This window comes from Oncorhynchus tshawytscha, linkage group LG26, assembly GCF_018296145.1.
Source record: "Oncorhynchus tshawytscha isolate Ot180627B linkage group LG26, Otsh_v2.0, whole genome shotgun sequence".
In the NCBI taxonomy this organism is placed as follows: domain Eukaryota; kingdom Metazoa; phylum Chordata; class Actinopteri; order Salmoniformes; family Salmonidae; genus Oncorhynchus; species Oncorhynchus tshawytscha.
The window spans coordinates 18,878,489-18,898,941 of NC_056454.1; the positions used below are offsets into that span (position 1 = coordinate 18,878,489).

At 41.2% G+C, this 20,453-nt stretch overlaps 1 protein-coding gene across 1 annotated transcript in view; it reads left to right on the top strand.

Annotated features, from left to right (window-relative positions):
• Nucleotides 1-20,453, top strand: part of col5a2a (collagen, type V, alpha 2a) — a 58,680-nt gene that overhangs the window by 24,382 nt on the left and 13,845 nt on the right. Inside the window, exons 2-15 of the mRNA XM_024389119.2 lie at nucleotides 10,766-10,990; nucleotides 11,233-11,252; nucleotides 11,353-11,418; nucleotides 11,781-11,834; nucleotides 14,920-15,012; nucleotides 16,274-16,351; nucleotides 16,515-16,559; nucleotides 16,653-16,706; nucleotides 17,062-17,115; nucleotides 17,412-17,465; nucleotides 17,564-17,617; nucleotides 17,718-17,771; nucleotides 18,097-18,141; nucleotides 19,906-19,959. Of these exons, the coding sequence (XP_024244887.1) occupies nucleotides 10,766-10,990; nucleotides 11,233-11,252; nucleotides 11,353-11,418; nucleotides 11,781-11,834; nucleotides 14,920-15,012; nucleotides 16,274-16,351; nucleotides 16,515-16,559; nucleotides 16,653-16,706; nucleotides 17,062-17,115; nucleotides 17,412-17,465; nucleotides 17,564-17,617; nucleotides 17,718-17,771; nucleotides 18,097-18,141; nucleotides 19,906-19,959 (950 nt within the window). The remainder of the gene's footprint in view (nucleotides 1-10,765; nucleotides 10,991-11,232; nucleotides 11,253-11,352; nucleotides 11,419-11,780; nucleotides 11,835-14,919; nucleotides 15,013-16,273; nucleotides 16,352-16,514; nucleotides 16,560-16,652; nucleotides 16,707-17,061; nucleotides 17,116-17,411; nucleotides 17,466-17,563; nucleotides 17,618-17,717; nucleotides 17,772-18,096; nucleotides 18,142-19,905; nucleotides 19,960-20,453) is intronic.

The following is a 20,453-nucleotide window of genomic DNA, read 5'->3' on the forward strand; positions in this document are numbered from 1 at the left end:
CTGATTCAGTTACACCAGCTCTGTCAGGAGGAGTGGGACAAAATTCACCCAACTTATTGTGGGAAGCTTGTGGAAGGCTACCCGAAACGTTTGACCGAAGTTCAACATTTTAAAAGCAATGCTACCAAATACTAGTTGAGTGTATGTAAAATTCTGACCCACTGGGAATGTGATGATCTGCTAACCATGTGTATGTGACAAATAAAATTGTATTTTATTTGATGAAAGATATAACAGCTGAAATAAATCATTCTCTTTACTATTATTCTGACATTTCACATTCTTAAAATAAAGTGGTGATCCTAACTGACCTAAAACAGGGAATTTCTACAAGGATTAAATGTCAGGAATTGTGAAAAACTGAGTTTAAATGTAGTTGGCTAAGGTGTATGTAAACTTCCGATTTCAACTGTAAGTGCATGTGCATGGGTGGAGTGGGATTTTTGGAGCAGCGGACACCTTTTGGAAACATGATATCCTCACCAGTCCCACTTCCATTCACAAGGCGGTGATAGCAAAGTTTTTTGTTGTTGTCATTTCATTTCGTGAACGCACGGAAGAGTTGCCTTCCCTTGCTGGGACATACTTTTCACATCACTTCGATACAAAGTGATTGTCTTAACAGGTTAGGAGAGAATTTTCCTTGACCCTAACCTTAACCTCAATCTCCTAACCTGCTACATTAATTACCCTAGCTAGCTGCATAAGTTTTCCTATACTGCTAAGAAAAATTCACTTCAGTATCGAAGTGGCATGAATATAGTGTTTCCCTTCCCTTGCCAGTAGTAGCTGGATAGCAGCCTGTCTATCTGGCTTCAGCCTGGCTAAAAATATAGCAAGCTATCTAGCCTTATTAGCTTCCCACATCTCCATGAGAAATAATCAGATGTATAATAAAATAATATGCACTGGCAAATATTCTTATTCTTGCTGGTGTAACCTAAAACATTATCCCAGTTTGATATGCTGCTTGTGTATTACTTCCCATATCAGCTACAAATAGAACGTCATCATGTATTGGTCACGGAGAAAAAAAATACATGGCTAGCTAGTTGGCTACAGCAGGTTCAACCATTTCACAATAGCCTGGAATCATTCGTTTTTACTTCAAAATATACCTTTTTGGGTGGATTCTTGTTTGGTTTACAGTTTGAACAGTCGCTGAGATTACATTTGGTTCAATCAATCAATGCAAAATTGTGCATTTTATAATTTTTGCATCAATGCAAAATAGACAACTTTGATGAATAGCCTATAAAGCCTATTGATCAGATCAAGGAACCAAGCAACAACACTGTCCCCCACGGCTGTGGAAGGAATGATAGAGCGAGTCTCAATTTTCAGGTAGTACAAAAGTACAGTATGTTGAATTCTGGATAGTATTACAAGGAGCCCCTTTTGTGACAAAAAGACATTGCTACACTCCGAATCTTGCATCTCCATAGAGCTTGTAGTAAGCTTTATCTGGCTTCTGTTCCCCCTGAGGTAGTTTAACAGTCTAGGGAGTCTTACTGAGAACACAACTAAACATTCTCTCATTCTCTCAGTAACCTAGAGAAATTCCATGTTCTCAAACAAGAGTGGTCAGTCTGAGTGAGAATACTAGTGGGAAATACACTAGTATTCAGACGAACTCCACAAAAGGGGGGCAGCATGTTTTTTCACTGTTAGCAGGTTTTTACTTGTCTGAGGAAAGTATGGAACCGGCAATGAATTAAGCTGAGGGGGGGTTGCATTTTCCAAGCCCTGCACAGACTAGACAGGGCACGCATGTATGTCCGCATATGCCATCACGCGCATGTTGATTTTGTCTGTTGCTAGCTCATTTGTCCTGGGATATAAACATTGGGTTGTTATTTGACCTAAAATGCACAAGGTCTATTTTCTGGACCTTTTAGAATTTTGACCCATGTTGAGTCACACAAAATGCGCTGTGTGATCGCAACAATTAATACATAGATAAAAGGGGAAACATAGTTAGTTTCTAGTAATCTTTCCTCCTTCATCTTTTTCTTCTTCTTCTGTGGACTTTATATGGCAGTTGGAAACCAACTTTAAGGTGTATTACCATCACCAACTGGACTGGAGTGTGAACGTAAGTTCATCTTTCAATCACGCACGTGGGTATATGCTCCTAAAAACCAATGAGGTGATTGGAGAGGCGGGACTTGCAGTGCATCACGTGTCATACATAGAACCTAGTTCTATTTTAGAGCCTGGCTACGCAAACACTCATTGACGCGCACGGGCAGTTTGGATTGAATAGCATGTATGTGTACATTTATTCTACAATGCTCGCGCATGTAATGTGAGCGGTGTGGTCAACATGTCAGTTTAGATAGTGATAGCGCTGACATCATCCACGTATTCCTATGGAAAACCGTCAATGGCACATGAAGCTGGAAGTATTTGAATTTGAATCATGCCATATTGCTGAATGGAGCTGAATGGTACCAAAAAATCGCTAAGGATCATGGTGAAATTGGCCTTAACTAGCAAAGGATCATGGTCGATGTAGTTGTTTTCTTCCTGCCTGCAATAGTCAACCCAATGCTGCTGGGTGCACTTGCAAAGAGCGTTTATGAGGGCACGAGTAGGCCGAGCTCCAGGATGAGGTGCCTGAGAGGGCATTTTAAATCCATGGGGGGTGCACAAAAAGTATTGCTTTAGCGCTCAAATAAAACAATCGGCCCCACTACAACATTCAAGTGTATCCTTTTTTGCGCCTACCAGCACTCACCGATCAGCTCGACAGGATGAGCACAACTAGGCTATCAAAGACTCTTACATGCTCCATAGCTTAAATGTCATTGATTATAACTATTGGCTACATATCTGTCATATTTGTGACACTACACAATGAGTGTAACCTATAGTAAGCCAAGCCGCCATATCTCCAGTTGCGCAATACTTTCTGTGGGAGAGTTTCAGAAAAGCGAACTAAATCAAACTATGTGCATATTTTACATAGCCGATGTGAAATGTCCTACATGACAGTAGGCCATTTCAATCTGCCGCAAATAATAATTATACATCTGCAAGGTTACAGAAACACAGTAAAGACATGGGGACAGGAATCCAAACCAAGACCTTTTCAATCAAAGTCAGTTACGGTAACAACAACAAAAATGTCATTGTGGTTTGCAAAAACATCTTTGATGTATGAATTCATATGAAGATGAGTTTCTTCTTTGTTTGTTCCAGTGTTTTATTGATTAAATTGATCCAAATGTGCATTCTCACAGAGCAATAGCCTGGAAACGGGTTATCATTGACGAAAGTCCCGGCTTTAGTTATGGATGGTACAGCAGAGCTTTTAGCAAGCAACTTACCCCATCCCGGGACTTTTTAGACTCATCAGATGTTTAGAACATGGACGACCTAGAAACTTTCTTGAGGCCCTACTGTTTAAGTAGCCTAGACCAGTGTAGAGTGAACGGCTGGTTCCACAGAGAGGTCCAGAGATAACGAATGGAGACATGGTAGAGGACCGGCTTTACAGATCAACGCTGCCACAGAGGGGGAGTGATCCACCACCACCACTGCCATACGGCTTTCTGAGACATAAGGGTGGGTGTCGGTGGGGGGTGGTGTGGCGGCTGATGGGGGCGGTATGACTCATAACCACAGACATTCATTGGGGCAGGGGAGAAACCTTTAATTCTGCCACAGTCAATCACTTAAATTGACTTACAGTATATTTGATCGCGCCATATTGTAGCTGGACAAGACTGTAGTTCCTTCTAATTTGAGATAGCCAGGTGGTCCTCATTGTGTCTTGTTAAGGCATAAGTGATTGATGGTATCAGTAACATCATCTCACTGGCTTTCTACGCGGTTATCATGGACTTATTTGCCTTTGTTTGATCCAGTTCCCAGAATAAGAGTCTTAGTTTCTCATTATCTGTTCCGTCTTCTTGTTGCTGAGTAGTCAGCACAGCACTGTAAAGTCAGACTCTTTTACACACTATCTTCCTCCAATATAGAAAATATGATCCTGGTGAATCAAATATTCCAGGATTATATTTTTGTGTATGGTTTTTGTCATAATCTTTTCATACTTTTGTAAAAATTTTGGTCAAGGTCTATGACATCCATTTTAGGGAGTCTGATTTCAGGGAAAACACTGCCTGTGGTCATTTTGTATACGTTGTGGAGTAAACTAACACATGGTTCATTTAGAAGATTAGCTTGGATCTGGAATGATTCATTATCCCTACAATGCCAAAGTGATGACATAGCCGACTGCTCAGTCTGTTTCCTACCAGTCAGACCTCACAGCACAGGTTTCACTGAAGAACATATATATATATACATGGAAACATTTGACTGCAATAAAAGTAGTATCTTGTAAGAGCTGTTGGGCTGGTAGACATGTTCCAGGCAGTCTGGCACTGACCAGTCTGTGAGGTGTGTTCTTGTCAAGGGGTTACCTATAAAGCTCAGGGGTGCCACCTGGTGTTGACAATGGTAACAGGTAAAAAATCTGCAAAAGATCTGCATGTCACTTCTACTCCATGAGTTTACAGTACTTAGGTGTATTACCATTAAATTAGCTTGTTTTGTTTGTCAATGATCATGATTACCTAGAAATGCTAATGCAGCTCACAGTACAGTACAACCACTCTCCTTTCCCCTGCATCTCTTCATCAGGTGTAGCTGTAAATGAGAATGTGTTCTTCTCAGTCAACATACTTACCTGGTAGAACAGAAGTTCAATAAGTAAATAAGTAGATAGAAAGATAAATCATAATGAATAAGTATTTGGTTGTGACTGTGGATACATTGTGTTAAAACGTATGGGAACTTATCTTGATATAGCCAACTCTCTGCTGCCTTTGGAGTAGTTAAAAGAGGTAAACCCATGAAGATTTGCTGTATATTCACATAAGAATTCAAGACGTAGAGTGTAATAAAAATGTAATATTTTAATGTTAAACAGTACATTCGGAAAATACTTTTTCCACATTTTGTTACGGTACAGCCTTATTCTAAAATTGATTAAATGATATATTTTCCTCATCAATCTACACACAATACCCCATAATGAAAAAGCAAAAACAGTTTAAAAAAAACAACATTTTTTCAGAACAGAAATACCTTATTTACATAAGTATTCAGATCCTTTGATATGAGACTAATTTGAGCTCAGGTGTATCCTGTTTCCATTGATCATCCAATACAAAGTATTGAGATAAACTTTTGTTATTGACCAAATACTTATTTTCCACCATAATTTGCAAATAAATTCATTAAAATCCTACAATGTGATTTTCTGGATTTTTTTTTTCTAATTTTGTCTGTCACAGTTGAAGTGTACCTATGATGACAATTACAGGCCTCTCTCATCTTTTTAAGTGGGAGAACTTGCACAATTGGTGGCTGACTAAATACTTTTTTACCCCACTGTATATACAGTTGAAGTTGGAAGTTTACATATACTTAGGTTGGAGTCATTAAACTCGTTTTTCAACCACTCCACAAATTTCTTGTTAACAAACTATTGTTTTGGCAAGTCGGTTTTCCAACAATTGTTTACAGACAGATTATTTCACTCCAACCGACGGTCACCTTTTCCAGAACCCTCTTTTCCCTGCAGTTGAACTGAGATTTTAGCCAGTACCAAATGGAAAAGATATGTTCCACATTAATGCTTAACGCACCGACACAGTTAACTGTTGTTGATTTATGATCATTTATTTTTTTACCCCTTTTTTTTCACAATTTCACGATATCCAATTACAGTCGTGTCTCATCGCTTCAACTCCCCAATGGGCTCGGGAGGGGCAAATGTCAAGTCATGCGTCCTCCGAAACATGACCTGCCAAACTGCACTTCTTAACCCCCACCCATTTAACCCGGAAGTCAGCTGCACCAATGTGTCAGAGGAAACACCGTTCAACTGACAACTGAGTCAGCCTGCAAGCGCCCGGCCTGCCACAAGGAGTAGCTAGAGCACGATGAGCCAAGGAAAGCCCCCCCCGGCCAAACTCTCCCCTAACCGAAATGTGCTTGGCAATTTGTGCACCGCCTTATGGGACTCCTGGTCACAGTCGGTTGTGACACAGTCTGGGATCGAACCCGGGTCTGTAGTGATGCCTCAAGCACGGCGATGCAGTACCAGGAGGCCCTGTATTAACTCTTCTGTGTTTAAAGTGTCCAATTGGGTTTGTGTCATTTTGTTGTTGGTGATACTGCATGATAGCAAAGAAAGCAGAAGGTTTAGCGATGTCAGGGTCTAGGGAGGAAACCTGTAATCTATTATAAAGCTACATAGAAAGCCAGTAGGAAGTGAACTATGAGAACATGTCTGAAGTATAACATTTAACCAGGGCTTTGCTTTAAATGACTAATTTCTTCATGTTACTTGCTCTTTTTCAACATTTAACATCTAGCCTATCTTAATATAGTAACCCAGAACTGGGTATCCTCTGTACCATCTCCCTATGGTTTGGAGCATTTAGCTATAACATATTGTAAGAATGAAAAATGACACCACATAATCTTTAAAGTGAATTTCAAGAGCAGTGGTCTAATTTTGAGCGTTCAATTTCTTCCTGTCTCTATTCTCATACATGTTTACACAGAAAAGCAGATCTCCCTAATATGCTCCTTCCCATCAAAGTTCCTTTGAGTTACTCACTTTGACTTTTTTATATAATTGTTTTTATTTATCTTTCTTTAAAAAAAAAGCAAAACATTCATATGCAAATGACAACACACAGACACACACAACCATCAACGACATCACACCTCCCCACACCCCCATACCCACCCTCCCATCTCCAGCGCCGGCATCACTCTCCGCCACATGGTCTCAAACTGCACCGTTTTGTTTCTCTCAGTCGCCCACCCACTTTCTACATTTAGATAATAAAGGATTTGACCTCTCCATTGTTTTAACGATGGTGGATTGTTGATTTCCAATTTTTAAGTATGCATTTTTTCAACATGATTGATGGGAAAGGTATAGTGCATCCCATGCCTCATATGCCATATCTTGAAATATGCAGACAAGTGGATAAAAATTACATTTACATTGGAATACTTCTGACAGCCAACTATTCTAACTCTGCCCATAACTTTTGGATATTATAGCATTTCCAGAAGGCATGGATTATTTTTATTTTTATTTCACCTTTATTTAACCAGGTAGTCCAGTTGAGAACAAGTTCTCATTTACATCTGCGACCGAGCCAAGATAAAGCAAATCAGTGCGACAAAAAACAACACAGAGTTACACGTAGGATAAACAAAAGTACAGTCAATAACACAACAGAAAAATCTATATACAGTGTGTGCAAATGGAGGTAAGGCAATAAATAGGTCATAGTAGCGAGGAAATTACAATTTAGCAAATTAACACTGAAGTGATAGATGTGCAGATGATGATGTGCAAGTATAAATAGTGGTGTGCAAAAGAGCAAAAAAGTAAATAAAAACAATGTGGGGATGAGGTAGGTAGTTGGGTGGAATATTTACAGATGGGCTACGTACAGCTGCAGTGATCGGTAAGCTGCTCAGATAGCTGATGCTTAAAGTTAGTGAGGGAGATATAAGTCTCCAACTTCAGCAAGTTTTGCAATTCGTTCCAGTCAGTTGCAGCAGAGAACTGGAAGGAAAGGCAGCCAAAGTGGCTTTTGGCTTTGGGTATGACCAGTGAAATATACCTGCTGGAGCGTGTGCTATGGGTGGGTGTTGTAATGGTGACCAGTGAGCTGAGATAAGGCGGAGCTTTACGTAGAAAATATTTATAGATGACCTGGAGCCAGTGGGTCTGGCAACGAATATGTAGTGAGGGCCAACCGGCGAGAGCATACAGGTTGCAGTGGTGGGTGGTATATGGGGCTTTGGTGACAAAACGGATGGCACTGTGATAGACTGCATCCAGCTTGCTGAGTAGAGTGTTGGTGGCTATTTTGTAAATGACATCGCCGAAGTCGAGGATCGGTAGGATAGTCAGTATGTTTGGTAGCGTGAGTGAAGGAGGCTTTGTTGCGAAATAGGAAGCCGATTCTAGATTTAATTTTGGATTGGAGATGCTTAATAGGAGTCTGGAAGGAGAGTTTACAGTCTAGCCAGACACATAGGTATTTGTAGTTGTCCACATATTCTAAGTCAGAACCGTCCAGAGTAGTGACGCTAGTCGGGCGGGCAGGTGCGGGCAGCGATCAGTTGAAGAGCATGCATTTAGTTTTACTAGCATTTAAGAGCAGTTAGAGGCCACGAAAGGAGTGTTGTATGGCATTGAAGCTCGTTTGGAGGTTTGTTAACACAGGGTCCAACAAAGGGCCAGATGTATACAGAATGGTGTCGTCTGCGTAGAGGTGGATCAAGGAACCACCCGCAGCAAGAGCAACATCATTGATATATACAGAGAAAAGAGTCAGCCCGATAATTGAATCCTGTGGCACCCCAATAAAGACTGCCAGAGGTCCGGACAACAGGCCCTCCGATTTGACACACTGAGCTCTATCTGAGAAGTAGTTGGTGAACCAGGCGAGGCAATCATTTGAGAAACCAAGGCTGTTGAGTCTGTCGATAAGAATATGGTGAATGACAGAGTCGAAAGCCTTGGCCAGGTCGATGAAGACGGCTGCACAGTACTGTCTTTTATCGATGGCGGTTATGATATCATTTATTACCTTGAGCGTGGCTGAGGTGCACCTGTGACCAGCTCGGAAACCTGATTACACAGCGGAGAAGGTATGGTGGGATTCGAAATGGTCAGTGATCTGTTTGTTAACTTGGCTTTTGAAGACTTTAGAAAGGCAGGGCAGGATGGATATAGGTCTGTAACAGTTTGGGTCTAGAGTGTCTCTCCCTTTGAAGAGGAGGATGACTGCGGCAGCTTTCCAATCTTTGGGAATCTCGGACGATACGAAAGAGAGGTTGAACAGAGTAGTAATAGGGGTTGCAACAATGGCTGTAGATCATTTTAGAAATAGAGGGTCCAGATTGTCTAACCCAGCTGATTTGTACGGGTCCAGGTTTTGCAGCTCTTTCAGAACATGAGTTATCTGGAACTGGGTGAAGGAGAAGCTGTGGAGTCTTGGGCAAGTAGCTATGGGGGGTGCGGAGCTGTTGGCCCGGGGTTGGGGTGGCCAGGAGGAAAGCATGGCCAGCCGTAGAGAAATGCTTATTGAAATTCTTGATTATTGGGGATTTATCGGTGGTGACAGTGTTACCTAGCCTCAGTGCAGTGGGCAGCTGGGAGGATGTGCTCTTATTCTCCATGGACTTTAGTGTCCCAGAACATTTTGGAGTTAGAGCTACAGGGATCATTTTGCTATTTGATTTGGAATTTTATAATTAAAAAATATATACAAACATTATTGGATGAAAACATTTATTTGACCTTACTGTTATTAGCCCATATAAATGCATCAATTAACAGAGGAAGTGCATGGAACAACAGATAGACCCAAAAGGAAGTTTGTTCTAATGTGTTTATCCTATATCTAAGAGATTTAAGAAAGATCGGGAAACCTTTTTTTTTTTTTTTTACATGTATGTAACCCCTTATTTTTATCACTAAACAGTCTCCATATTCACTACCCTTCAAAAGTTTTAGAACATCTACAGTACTCATGCAATGAGTAGGTGTTCTAAAACTTTTGACCGGTAGTGTATACTTCCTTAATTTTGTTTTGACTGGTACCAGGGGACCATCAGATGAGTCTTGTGAGGTCAGTGGGCATCCTACCTTTACCTAGAAGGGTCATTTTACTGTGTAGCTCAAACCGTTTGAACGCTACAGACAGAAGTTGGCAGATCGGGCTGTACCGACTTCAGACAATTCCAAAGACGCTTGTGGGATTTGTAAAGCAAAAACATGTTCATGAGAGTCTCATCTTTCCATAGAGGGGTCATAATAGTTTGTAGGCCAACAGACAAAAATTGTGAGAAGACTTATTTTCGGGATGTCTCATGTTCTTACAAGCACTGCTCTAGCTCTGTCACCTTTCACCGCAGATGCAGAAGTGTTACATAGGGGGGATGCAATGGATTGAGACTCATCCAATGTAAAAAAACAAAACAACAACTGATATTTAGTTTAAACTGATGGATTTTTATGGGGAATTTTTTATATTATGCTAATTCCATTCCCTTGGTGCGTGAACATTGGCCTTATTTTAATTTTAGTTTTTATGTTGTCAGCTTTATCCTTTGAAAATATACACTTAAAAAGATTATGGGGGATGAGCATTCGTATTGTTCCTCTTTAGTGCATTTAACTATATTTCACAAGTAAAAGCCTTGTGTGGTGAGTTGATACAATTCCATGTCTGGAAGCTTAAAATTATAGACTTTTATTTGCACATATAAAGTCTGTTATGACCGAGTATACTTTTTAAGGAATGTGTTTGGTGGGGTCATTGCTATTAAAAACTTTGGGAGCCATGCCTTTCTGAAGAGTTTTATTCTACACAGATTTATTGGAATTTTGTTCCGTTTAATTAGATCTGCTTTCATATTTTTGAGAAATGGGATAAAGTCATCTTTATATATTTGTTGTTTGTTGTCACTTTAAGCATCCCAAGTATTTAATGTTTTTTTTGTGGTCCACTTAAAAGATTTCTGTAGAGCATGAGTTTTTTTTTTTTCCTATTGCCATTATTTCGTTTTTTTCCACGTTCATTTTATATCCCGGCATTTGAGACTATTCAGAAAATATTTTTAGGAAGGGGGGCATTAAGTTTTACTTTCCATGGCTGAACTCTGACCTTTGTCTGACCTGTCCTGTCGGTCCCACCTTCCATAGGAGATGACTTGGGCTGCACGGTCGATGGCCAGGTGTACACCAACCGAGACATTTGGAAACCAGAGCCATGTAGGATCTGCGTGTGCGACAGCGGCTCCGTCCTGTGTGACGAAATCCAATGCGATGAGCTGTCCAACTGTGAGAAGGTGACCATCCCCGAGGGCGAGTGCTGTCCCATCTGCCAGAGCGAGGGCGGCTCAGACACCAGTAGCAACGGCAGACCCGGTGAGTTGTCGGAAAGCGTGACCTGAAATTTGTTGTGACCCCAAGTCATGAAAAACATTTCTTATGAGAGAACCCAGTGTGAACTGTTCATGAATGTGTAACTATTAATGTAACTACGTGTGAACTCAGTGCTTTGCTATGAAGAAAATAATAATTAACTCCCCTCATGACAATGAAGTCATCATAGACTAGATGCTTTTGTGACTTGATTCTTTATGTCTATTATGTTCTGTCATTTTCAGATGGTGGCAGAGTCTACAGGGTAAGCTTAATATGTCATTGTGATACATCTTTATAATATCGTATTACTAATTTAATTTAAATGGTGGAGCAACTTCTGCCTTCTTGCTCTTCGTTTGTAGGGTCAGAAAGGAGAACCTGGAGAAGTGCCACAGGTGACTGGGATCAGAGGTCGTCCTGGGCCTATGGTAAGCTTATAGTTCACTTTGTTTTCAAAGTCTATTATAAACTGAGTTTATGATATGGAACTTTGTTGCGATTCAACAACATAAAGCTTTGTTGGTGCACATAGCTTTAACCAGCTGTTTCTCAGTTGTGGTGTTGATTTTGTAAAACTCTTTGAGTCGACACTAGATGGCAGAAGAGAACAGTTACCTTTAACTTGACCTGAAAGGATTCCTGTGTAGTACAACTGTACTTGACAGAGCATCCGGAATGACTTCACTCTGTTTCCATAGTAATGATATTATCATGAAGGATTTATGAAGGAACATTATTGTGCCTACGCTAATTGTGACTTTTTCATCCCTTCTTTTTGTCCTAAAAACAGGGGCCTCCCGGATCGCCAGGATTCAGAGGGGACCGAGGACAGAAAGGAAGACCTGTACGTTCCAAACATGACTCACAGAGCAAATACATTATGCGTTTAGCAAGGCTTTAGTTCTGTACTGCATAATTATCTCCATTGGCACATTGACAAAAAAAATTTGTTTTGATTCAAAAGGGATCTTTGCCAAATCTCAAATCCTTTATCATTCCTTGTCCTGGGACTAAAGCAATAGTGTGATCACCCTTTTATGTGACAGCCCCTCAGAAGTAGTATGATCCATGTGGACCCACCTGTGCAGTCAACACAGTGACTATCTTGTAAAAACGTTGATTGATTTGGGAAAGGCGTTTGAGGTAAAGTGCATTCGGAAAGTATGCAGAAACATTGACTTTTTCCACAGCCTTATTCTAAAATGGTTTAAATAACTTTTTTTCCATATCAATCTACACAGAATACTCCATAATGACAAAGCGAAAACAGGTTTTTAGAAAATTTTGCAAATGTATAAAAAACAATTAAAAAAAAACAGAAATACCTTACTTACAGTCCCTTTGCTATGAGACTCGAAATTGAGCTCAGATGCATCCTGTTTCCATTGATCATCGTTGACACCCATTTACTTGACTGGAGTCCACCTGTGATCATTTCAATTGATTGGACATGATTTGGAAAGACACATATAAGGTCCCACAGTTGACAGTGCATGTCAGAGCAAAAACCAAGCCATTTTTTACATTTTTTTATTTTACCTTTATTTAAACAGGTAGGCCAGTTGAAAACAAGTTCTCATTTACAACTGCGACCTGGCCAAGATAAAGCAAAGCAGTGCGACAAAGACAACAACACAGAGTTACACATGGGACAAACAAACACAATAACACAATAGGAAAATCTGTATACAGTGTGTGCAAAAGAAGTAAGGAGGTAAGGCAATAAATAGGCCATAGTGGCGAAGTAATTACAATTTCGCAATTAACACTGGTGTGATAGATGTGCAGATGAGGATGTGCAAGTAGAAATACTGGTGTACAAAAGAGCAGAACAACAAATATGGGATGAGGTAGGTAGTTGGTTGGATGGGCTATTTACAGATGGGCTGTGTACAGCTGCAGCGATCGGTAAGCTGCTCTGACAGCTGATGCTTAAAGTTAGTGAGGGAGATATGTCTTCAACTTCAGTGATTTTTGCAATTTGTTCAAGTCACTGCCAGCAGAGAACTGGAAGGAAAGGCGGCCAAATGAGGTGTTGGCTTTGGAAATGACCAGTGAAATATACCTGCTGGAGAGCGTGCTATGGGTGGATGTTGTTATGGTGACCAGTGAGCTGAGATAAGGTCGAAGGAATTTTCCGTAGAGCTCCGAGACAGGATTGTTTTGAGGCACAGATCTGGGGAAGGGTACCAAAACATTTCTCCAGCATTGAAGGTCCCCAAGAACACAGTGGCCTCCATCATTCTTAAATGGAAGAAGTTTGGAATGACCAAAACTCTTCCTAGAGCTGGACGCCCAGCCAAACTGAGCAGTTGGGGGAGAAGGGCCTTGGTCAGTTAAGTGACCAAGAACCCGATGGTCACTCTTACAGAGCTCCAGAGTTCCTCTGTGGAGATGGGAGAACATTCCAGAAGGACAACCATCTCTGCAGCACTCCACCAATCAGGCCTTTATGGTAGAGTGGCCAGACAGAAGCCACTTCTCAGTAATAGGCACATGACAGCCTGCTTGGAGTTTGCCAAAAGGCACCTAAATGATGAAACCAAGATTGAACTCTTTGGCCTGAATGCCAAGCATCACGTCTGGAGGAAACCTGGCACCATCCCTACGGTGAAGCATGGTGATGGCAGCATCATGCTGTGGGGATGTTTTTCAGCGGCAGGGACTGGGAGACCATTCAGGATAGAGGGAAAGATGAATGGAGCAAAGTACAGAGAGATCCTTGGTGAAAACCTGCCCCAGAGCGCTCAGGACCTCAGACGGGGGTGAAGGTTCACCTTCCAACAGGACAACGACCCTAAGCACACAGCTAAGACAATATATCAGCCCCTATACCACTGATATGACAAAACATTTATTTTTATTGTTCTAATTACATTGGTAACCAGTTTATAATAGCAATAAGGCATCTCAGGGGTTTGTGGTATATAGCCAATAGGCCACGGCTAAGGGCTCTATCTAGGCACTACGGTTTGCGTCGTGCATAAGAACAGCCCTTAGCCGTGGTATGTTGGCCATATACCAAAACCCCTCAAGCCTTTTTGTTTAAGTATAGCACAGCCTTCATTTTTTTATTGAGGCTAATCAAGCTGAGACATGATAATAAACTTACTTCTTAGTCACTATTGAATTAGGATATTTCAAAGAAGCAACTACTTTATGTGATAACTATCTAATTAGATGGATTAATTTATTAATAGCTTTTATTGTCATGCTTAAATATAATACAATGTCTTCAAAGATAATGGAGACTACATGACTTGAAGATAGTTCAAATTGATGTGCTGTGCACTTTCAGGAGATTTGTCTCTTTGATGAATTACGTCTTGATGATCAAGAGATTGCGCAAACAAAAATGGACAATACATTAGCATTATTAGCATTAGAAAACATTCCGATAGACCCATTCCGCAAACTTATGTATTTTGTTTAAATTCAGTACACGACAAAATAATAAATTATGCATTTATATGCTTCCCTCATTGAAATGCTGATCATATTGAGGGCATACATTAAGCAGAATCTTATTTAGCAGAACAACATTAGTCTTTATGATTTATGACATATGTTGCTGGTCTGCCTCTCATTTTATGTTTAACACCCTTGATTCAATTTATCAGTTTTGTCAAGCATACACTGTAATCTCATACACTTTAATCTCATTTGTGGCCATTTTCATCATCCACTGTCATTGCATATCAACTAGAAAACATGCTTTAGAACCAGAAGGCAATATGAATGTCTACACATATATTACTAAACCTAAATGGAGATCCGTAACTCAAGTGTCACTGACATCAATACATGGTTTGAGCAGAAATGTAGGTCGCACATCAAGTTATGATTTGGCACATAATGAATGACACCGTATGAACCTGTAATGCATTGATTTGTCCTGTTTATATTAACATGACATTATCTAATTGAAGGGGCTACGTGGAGCAGCAGGATATGACGGAGAGCCTGGTGTGCCTGGAAATCCAGGAGAACCCGGACCTGCAGGAAACCAGGGTCCACCAGGGGTAAGTACTACAATACCCACCCCTCATAAACAATGTATAATGTGAATTAGAAACTGGGTGGCCCTGAATGCTGATTGGCTGACAGCTGTGATATTACACGGGTATGAGAACATATTTATTTTTACTGCTCAATTACGTTTCTAACCAGTTTATAATAGCAATAAGGCACTGGGGTTCGTGGTATATGGCCAAAATACCACCGCTAAGGGGTATATCCAGGCACTCCACATTGTGTTATGCATAAGAACAGCCTTTAGCTGTGGTATATTGGCCATGTACCACACCCCCTCGTGCCTTATTGCTTAAATATACACTACCGTTCAAAAGTTTGGGGTCACTTAGAAATGTCCTTGTTTGAACCAGACGTCTTGCTCTTCATTGTAATCAGAGGGTTAATATAAATACAATGCATGCCAGTTTCTATTGGCTAAGAGTTGAGGAGAGACTGACTGCATCAAATCAAATGTTTATTTGTCACATGTGCAGAATACAACACCTTACAGTGAAATGCTTACTTACAATGCTTAACCAACAATGCAGTTTTAAGAAAAAGAAGTGTTAAGTAAAAAATTGATAATAACTAATAATTAAAGAGCAGCATTAAAATAACAGTAGTGAGGCTATATACAGAGGATACCGGTACAGAGTCAATGTGTGGGGGCACCGGTTAGTCAAGGTAATTGAGGTAATATGTACATGTAGGTAGAGACTATGCATAGATAATAAACAGAGACTGGCAGCAGTGTAACGGGGGTGGGGGGATACAAATAGTCTGGGTAGCCATTTCATTAGCAGTTCAGATATCTAATGGCTTTGGGGTAGAAGCTGTTAAGAAGCCTTTTGGACCTAGACTTGGTGCTCCGGTACCGCTTGCCATGCGGTAGGAGAGAGAACAGTCTATGACTAGGGTTGCTGGAGTTTTTGACAATTGTTAGGGCCTTCCTCTGACACCACCTAGTATAGAGGTCCTGGATGGAAGGAAGCTTCACCTGACTAATGAGGGAGCAGTTGATACGAGGCGTGAAGTAGAGGAGTGGGGTGGGGGTGGGGGGGGTGATAATGGGATCGGGGGGGGGCATGAATGACCCTAACCATAAAACATTAGCAGATTGATTATCTGGACATTATCTGGCCTATTGAGAAACAAAGTATGGGGACAGGACAGCACCCCTGGCTGTTAGCTGTCCCATTGAGATGCTGAGTGTTCTCTGAGTTGCAGAATGCATTTCCAATACTCTAAATCACTGTTCTGTTTCTCCAGGGACTGGGAGCTCAGATGGCTGGAGGCTTTGGGGATGAGAAATCTGCCGGCCAAACGGCCATGGTGCCAGGAACTAGTGTAAGAATCAGTGACACTATCTTGGGTCACAGAAGTCTCGTGTCATATTTCTTTGCTATGGCTTGGATAATTAAACTTTTGTGATGTATCAAATATTGAGTCTGTGGGGCCATACTTTTTAAAAGTAATGATTGTGTGTGCAATGATGTTATCTGTGTTTTAGGGGGAAGCAGGAGCAAGAGGACCTCCTGGGCCAAATGGAAACCCTGTAAGTTAAAAGCAACCCATGAAGAAATCATTTCAAACAACTTTATTTGGAGTTAGCCGTTCACCAACCTCTCTCGCTCACTCTCTCTCTCAGGGCCATGCTGGACCACAAGGACCCCCTGGGGAAGTCGGTGATCCAGGTCACATGGTATGACATTCTCCTTGTCACATGTCATGTTGCTTGTCAGGTGTTCCCTGTTTGTTGCAACAATTCTCAACAACGTGTCTATGAGAATAACACCTTGAATCATGTTGGCACCACAGTAGTCACATTCATCTTCTCAAACAACACAACTGACAGATTGTAGAATGTCAGAAGGCATACATTGTCGTGGACACAATTTCTGAGCAACTGTTTATGTTGACCATTTCATCTCCTGGTCACACTTTTCATAAAGCAGACAGGTATAATAAATGATGATGCAGTTCTAGTGCATTGTAGGGCTTGTCATAAGCATGTATAACCCCTTTATTCAAGGTCTTATAATTATCTTCTGTTGCAGGGTACATCTGGACAAAGGGGACCTGAAGGGCCACCGGGAAAGCCGGGTGAAGACGTGAGTAAACGCTCATCTCTGTTCAGCCTAAGTACTGGCGCCAACCTGCGTATCAAAGACATGGTTTTAGTGGGCTCGTGGTAATGTCGTCTGCCTCACGAGTCTGTTGTGTTGTCGGAAATGCTTCCCAACAGAAACCATCTCGAAAGACGTGAACAGGCTAGATAGGAAGTGTACTAACCAGGACCATTTGGAATGAACACGACTTGTGTGGTCTCAAGCATGATGTGTAAGAAACATCATACTTTATACATAGCAAATGGCCATGTTACTAACTTATTATGATGTCATCCTAGGGAGAAGGAGGAAAATCAGGAAATTCTGGAGAGATGGGATTCCCTGGATCAGCGGTAAGTTATATATAACAACGGAAGTGTTAAACTTGAAAGTATGACTAAAATGACTGGAATACTGTATTGACACTGTACTAAAATACCATGTATTTCAGGGAGCACGAGGATTTCCAGGGACACCTGGACCTCCCGGATTGAAAGGCCATAGAGTAAGTATGACCCCAAACAAACATTCAAAGAACCTCACTGTGAACTCATGTGTCACGCCATTATTGTCCACTAATGGAGAAATACACTTTGTTGTTTCAGGGTCACACAGGTCCAATTGGTCTAAGAGGAGAAACTGGAACTGTAGGATCCAAGGTACAGCCTCTATACGATGTTATATCCATAACTCGCTCACTATGTTTTTATGATTGATATTGACATCATAGTCATTTCTTGTCATGATATGTCAGTGATATTCATATAGATATGATATAGATGAGTGTATAATATACACAAAACCGAAGCTTTTTGTGCATATGGAACATTTCTGGGATCTTTTAGTTTATCTCATGAAACATGGGACCAACACTTTACATGTTGTGTTTATATTTTTGTTCAGTATATATTAAGTATATGAATACTGTAAAGGTTTGAAAGGCATGTATTGATGAATGCAATGTTTTTGTAATTGATCTCTTAGGGTGCATTGGGTCCCACGGGTCCGATTGGCACACCTGGCCCTATGGTAAAGTGGAAAATATTTTAAATATACAGTATTGTGTACTAGCAACTTATGCAGTCACTGACAAAACCCACTGAACCTTATTGTGATGTTTTATTGATAAGGATCTATTGGTTCATTGGAAGACTCCTCTCCGTCTGCACAGTTCACAAAAGATATGATAGGTTAAAGCAAAATGGTGGATGCCTACCTAGTGTTAGCTTTGACCAGTCTAGATTCTTCATAGTGTAGTGAAGAATGAAAGGAGACAAGCATTGGAAGGCACTATGTGGATGCAGCCCATGATGAGGAGCCATTCCTGTACTGTACATTACCTTTGGATAGATTTATTTTGGCTGTCTAAAATAAAGAGTGCAATGTGCTTAATATATTAAAAATGAACAAATTGAATATTACATTTACCTAAGTATTCATACCCTTTGCTCAGTACTTTGTTGAAACACGTTTGGCAGCGATTAAAGCATCAAGTCTTCTTGGGTATGACGCTGCAAACTTGGCACACCTGTATTTGGGGAGTTTCTCCCATTCTTCTCTGCAGATCCTCTCATGCTTTGTCAGGTTGGATGGGGAGCGTTGCTGCACAACTATTTTCAGGTCTCTCCAGAGATGTTCGATCGGATTTAAGTCCGGGCTCTGGCTGGGCCACTCAAGGACATTCAGAGACTTGTCCCGAATCCACTCCTGCCTGCATTGTCTTGACTGTGCGCTTAGGGTTGTTGTCCTGTTGGAAGGTGAACCTTCACCCCAGTCTGAGGTCCTGAGCGCTCTGGGGCAGGTTTTCACCAAGGATCTCTCTGTACTTTGCTCCATTCATCTTTCCCTCTATCCTGAATGGTCTCCCAGTCCCTGCCGCTGAAAAACATACCCACAGCATGATGCTGCCACCACCATGCTTCACCGTAGGGATGGTGCCAGGTTTCCTCCAGACGTGAAGCTTGGCATTCAGGCCAAAGAGTTCAATCTTGGTTTCATCAGACCAGATAATCTTGTTTCTCGTGGTCTGAGAGCCTTTAGGTGCCTTTTGGCAAACTCCAAAAGGCTGTGATGTGCCTATTATTGAGGAGTGGCTTCTGTCTGGCCACTCTACCATAAAGGCCTGATTGGTGGAGTGCTGCAGAGAAGGTTGTCCTGGAAGGTTCTCCCATCTCCACAGAAGAACTCTGGAGCTCTTTCAGAGCGAACATCGGGTACTTGGTCACCTCACTGACCAAGGCTCTTCTCCCCCGATTGCTTAGTTTGGCCAGGCGGCCAGCTCTAGGAAGAGTCTTGTGGTTCCAAACTTCTTCCATTCATGAATGATGGAGGCCACTGTGTTCTTGGGGACCTTCAATGCTGGAGACATTTTTTGGTACCCTTCCCCAGAGCTGTGCCTTGACACAATCCTGTCTAGGAGCTCTACGAACAATTCCTTCGACCTCATGGCCTGGTCAAGTTGTCGAAACAAAAACCAGTTTTTGCTTTGTCATTATGGGGTACTGGGTGTAGATTGATGAGAAAAAAATGTAATCAATTTTAGAGTAAGTCTGTAATGTAAAAACAGTGGAAAAAGTCAAGGGGTCTGAATACTTTCCGAATGCACTGTATGTGTGTTTTTTTCCTTTGTACTGAAAGGAAGTTTATCAACTCTCTGCCATTTAACACCTATTTTCAACTTGTCCTTTTTCCTTACATTTATATGTTTATTGCTTAATGGTAATTTTGTCCATACATTCATATGTTTATTGCTCTGCCACACTAAAAGTAATCATGATTAATTGCTCCTTTTAGGGCCCTAGAGGCATGCCTGGGGAGAGAGGTCGCTTAGGAGCAAATGGAGTGCCGGTAAGAAGGAGAACACTTAAAGTTGGGGGGTTAACGCCATCTTGTTTGTGAGAGTTTCCTCTCTCGACAGTGGGTTTATTTCAGTTCATAGCCCAAACGGTTCGGATGCTACAGACAGAAGCTGGCACATCAGTGTTACAGACTTTAGGCAAGTCCCGTAGGGCTTGTGGGGTCGTAGAGCAAAATGAAGAACACCATCGTGTTTGTGAGAGTCTCATCTATAGAGTGGTCTGTTGGGACGCCACAGACATTTTAGTGAGAAGACCGATTTTCGGGATGTCTCATGGTCTGACAAACACCACTTTAACTCGACCACCTTCCAAAGCAGATGCAGAGGGTCGACATGGGTGGATGTGGTGGATCCTTGAGACGCAGCCCATGCAAAAAATATCTCTAGCTTAAACTGTCGGATTTTGATGGGGATTTTTTTAAATTATGTTACTTAGATCTTAAGTTAATATCATTTTCAATTGTATTGCTCATTTTTATATACA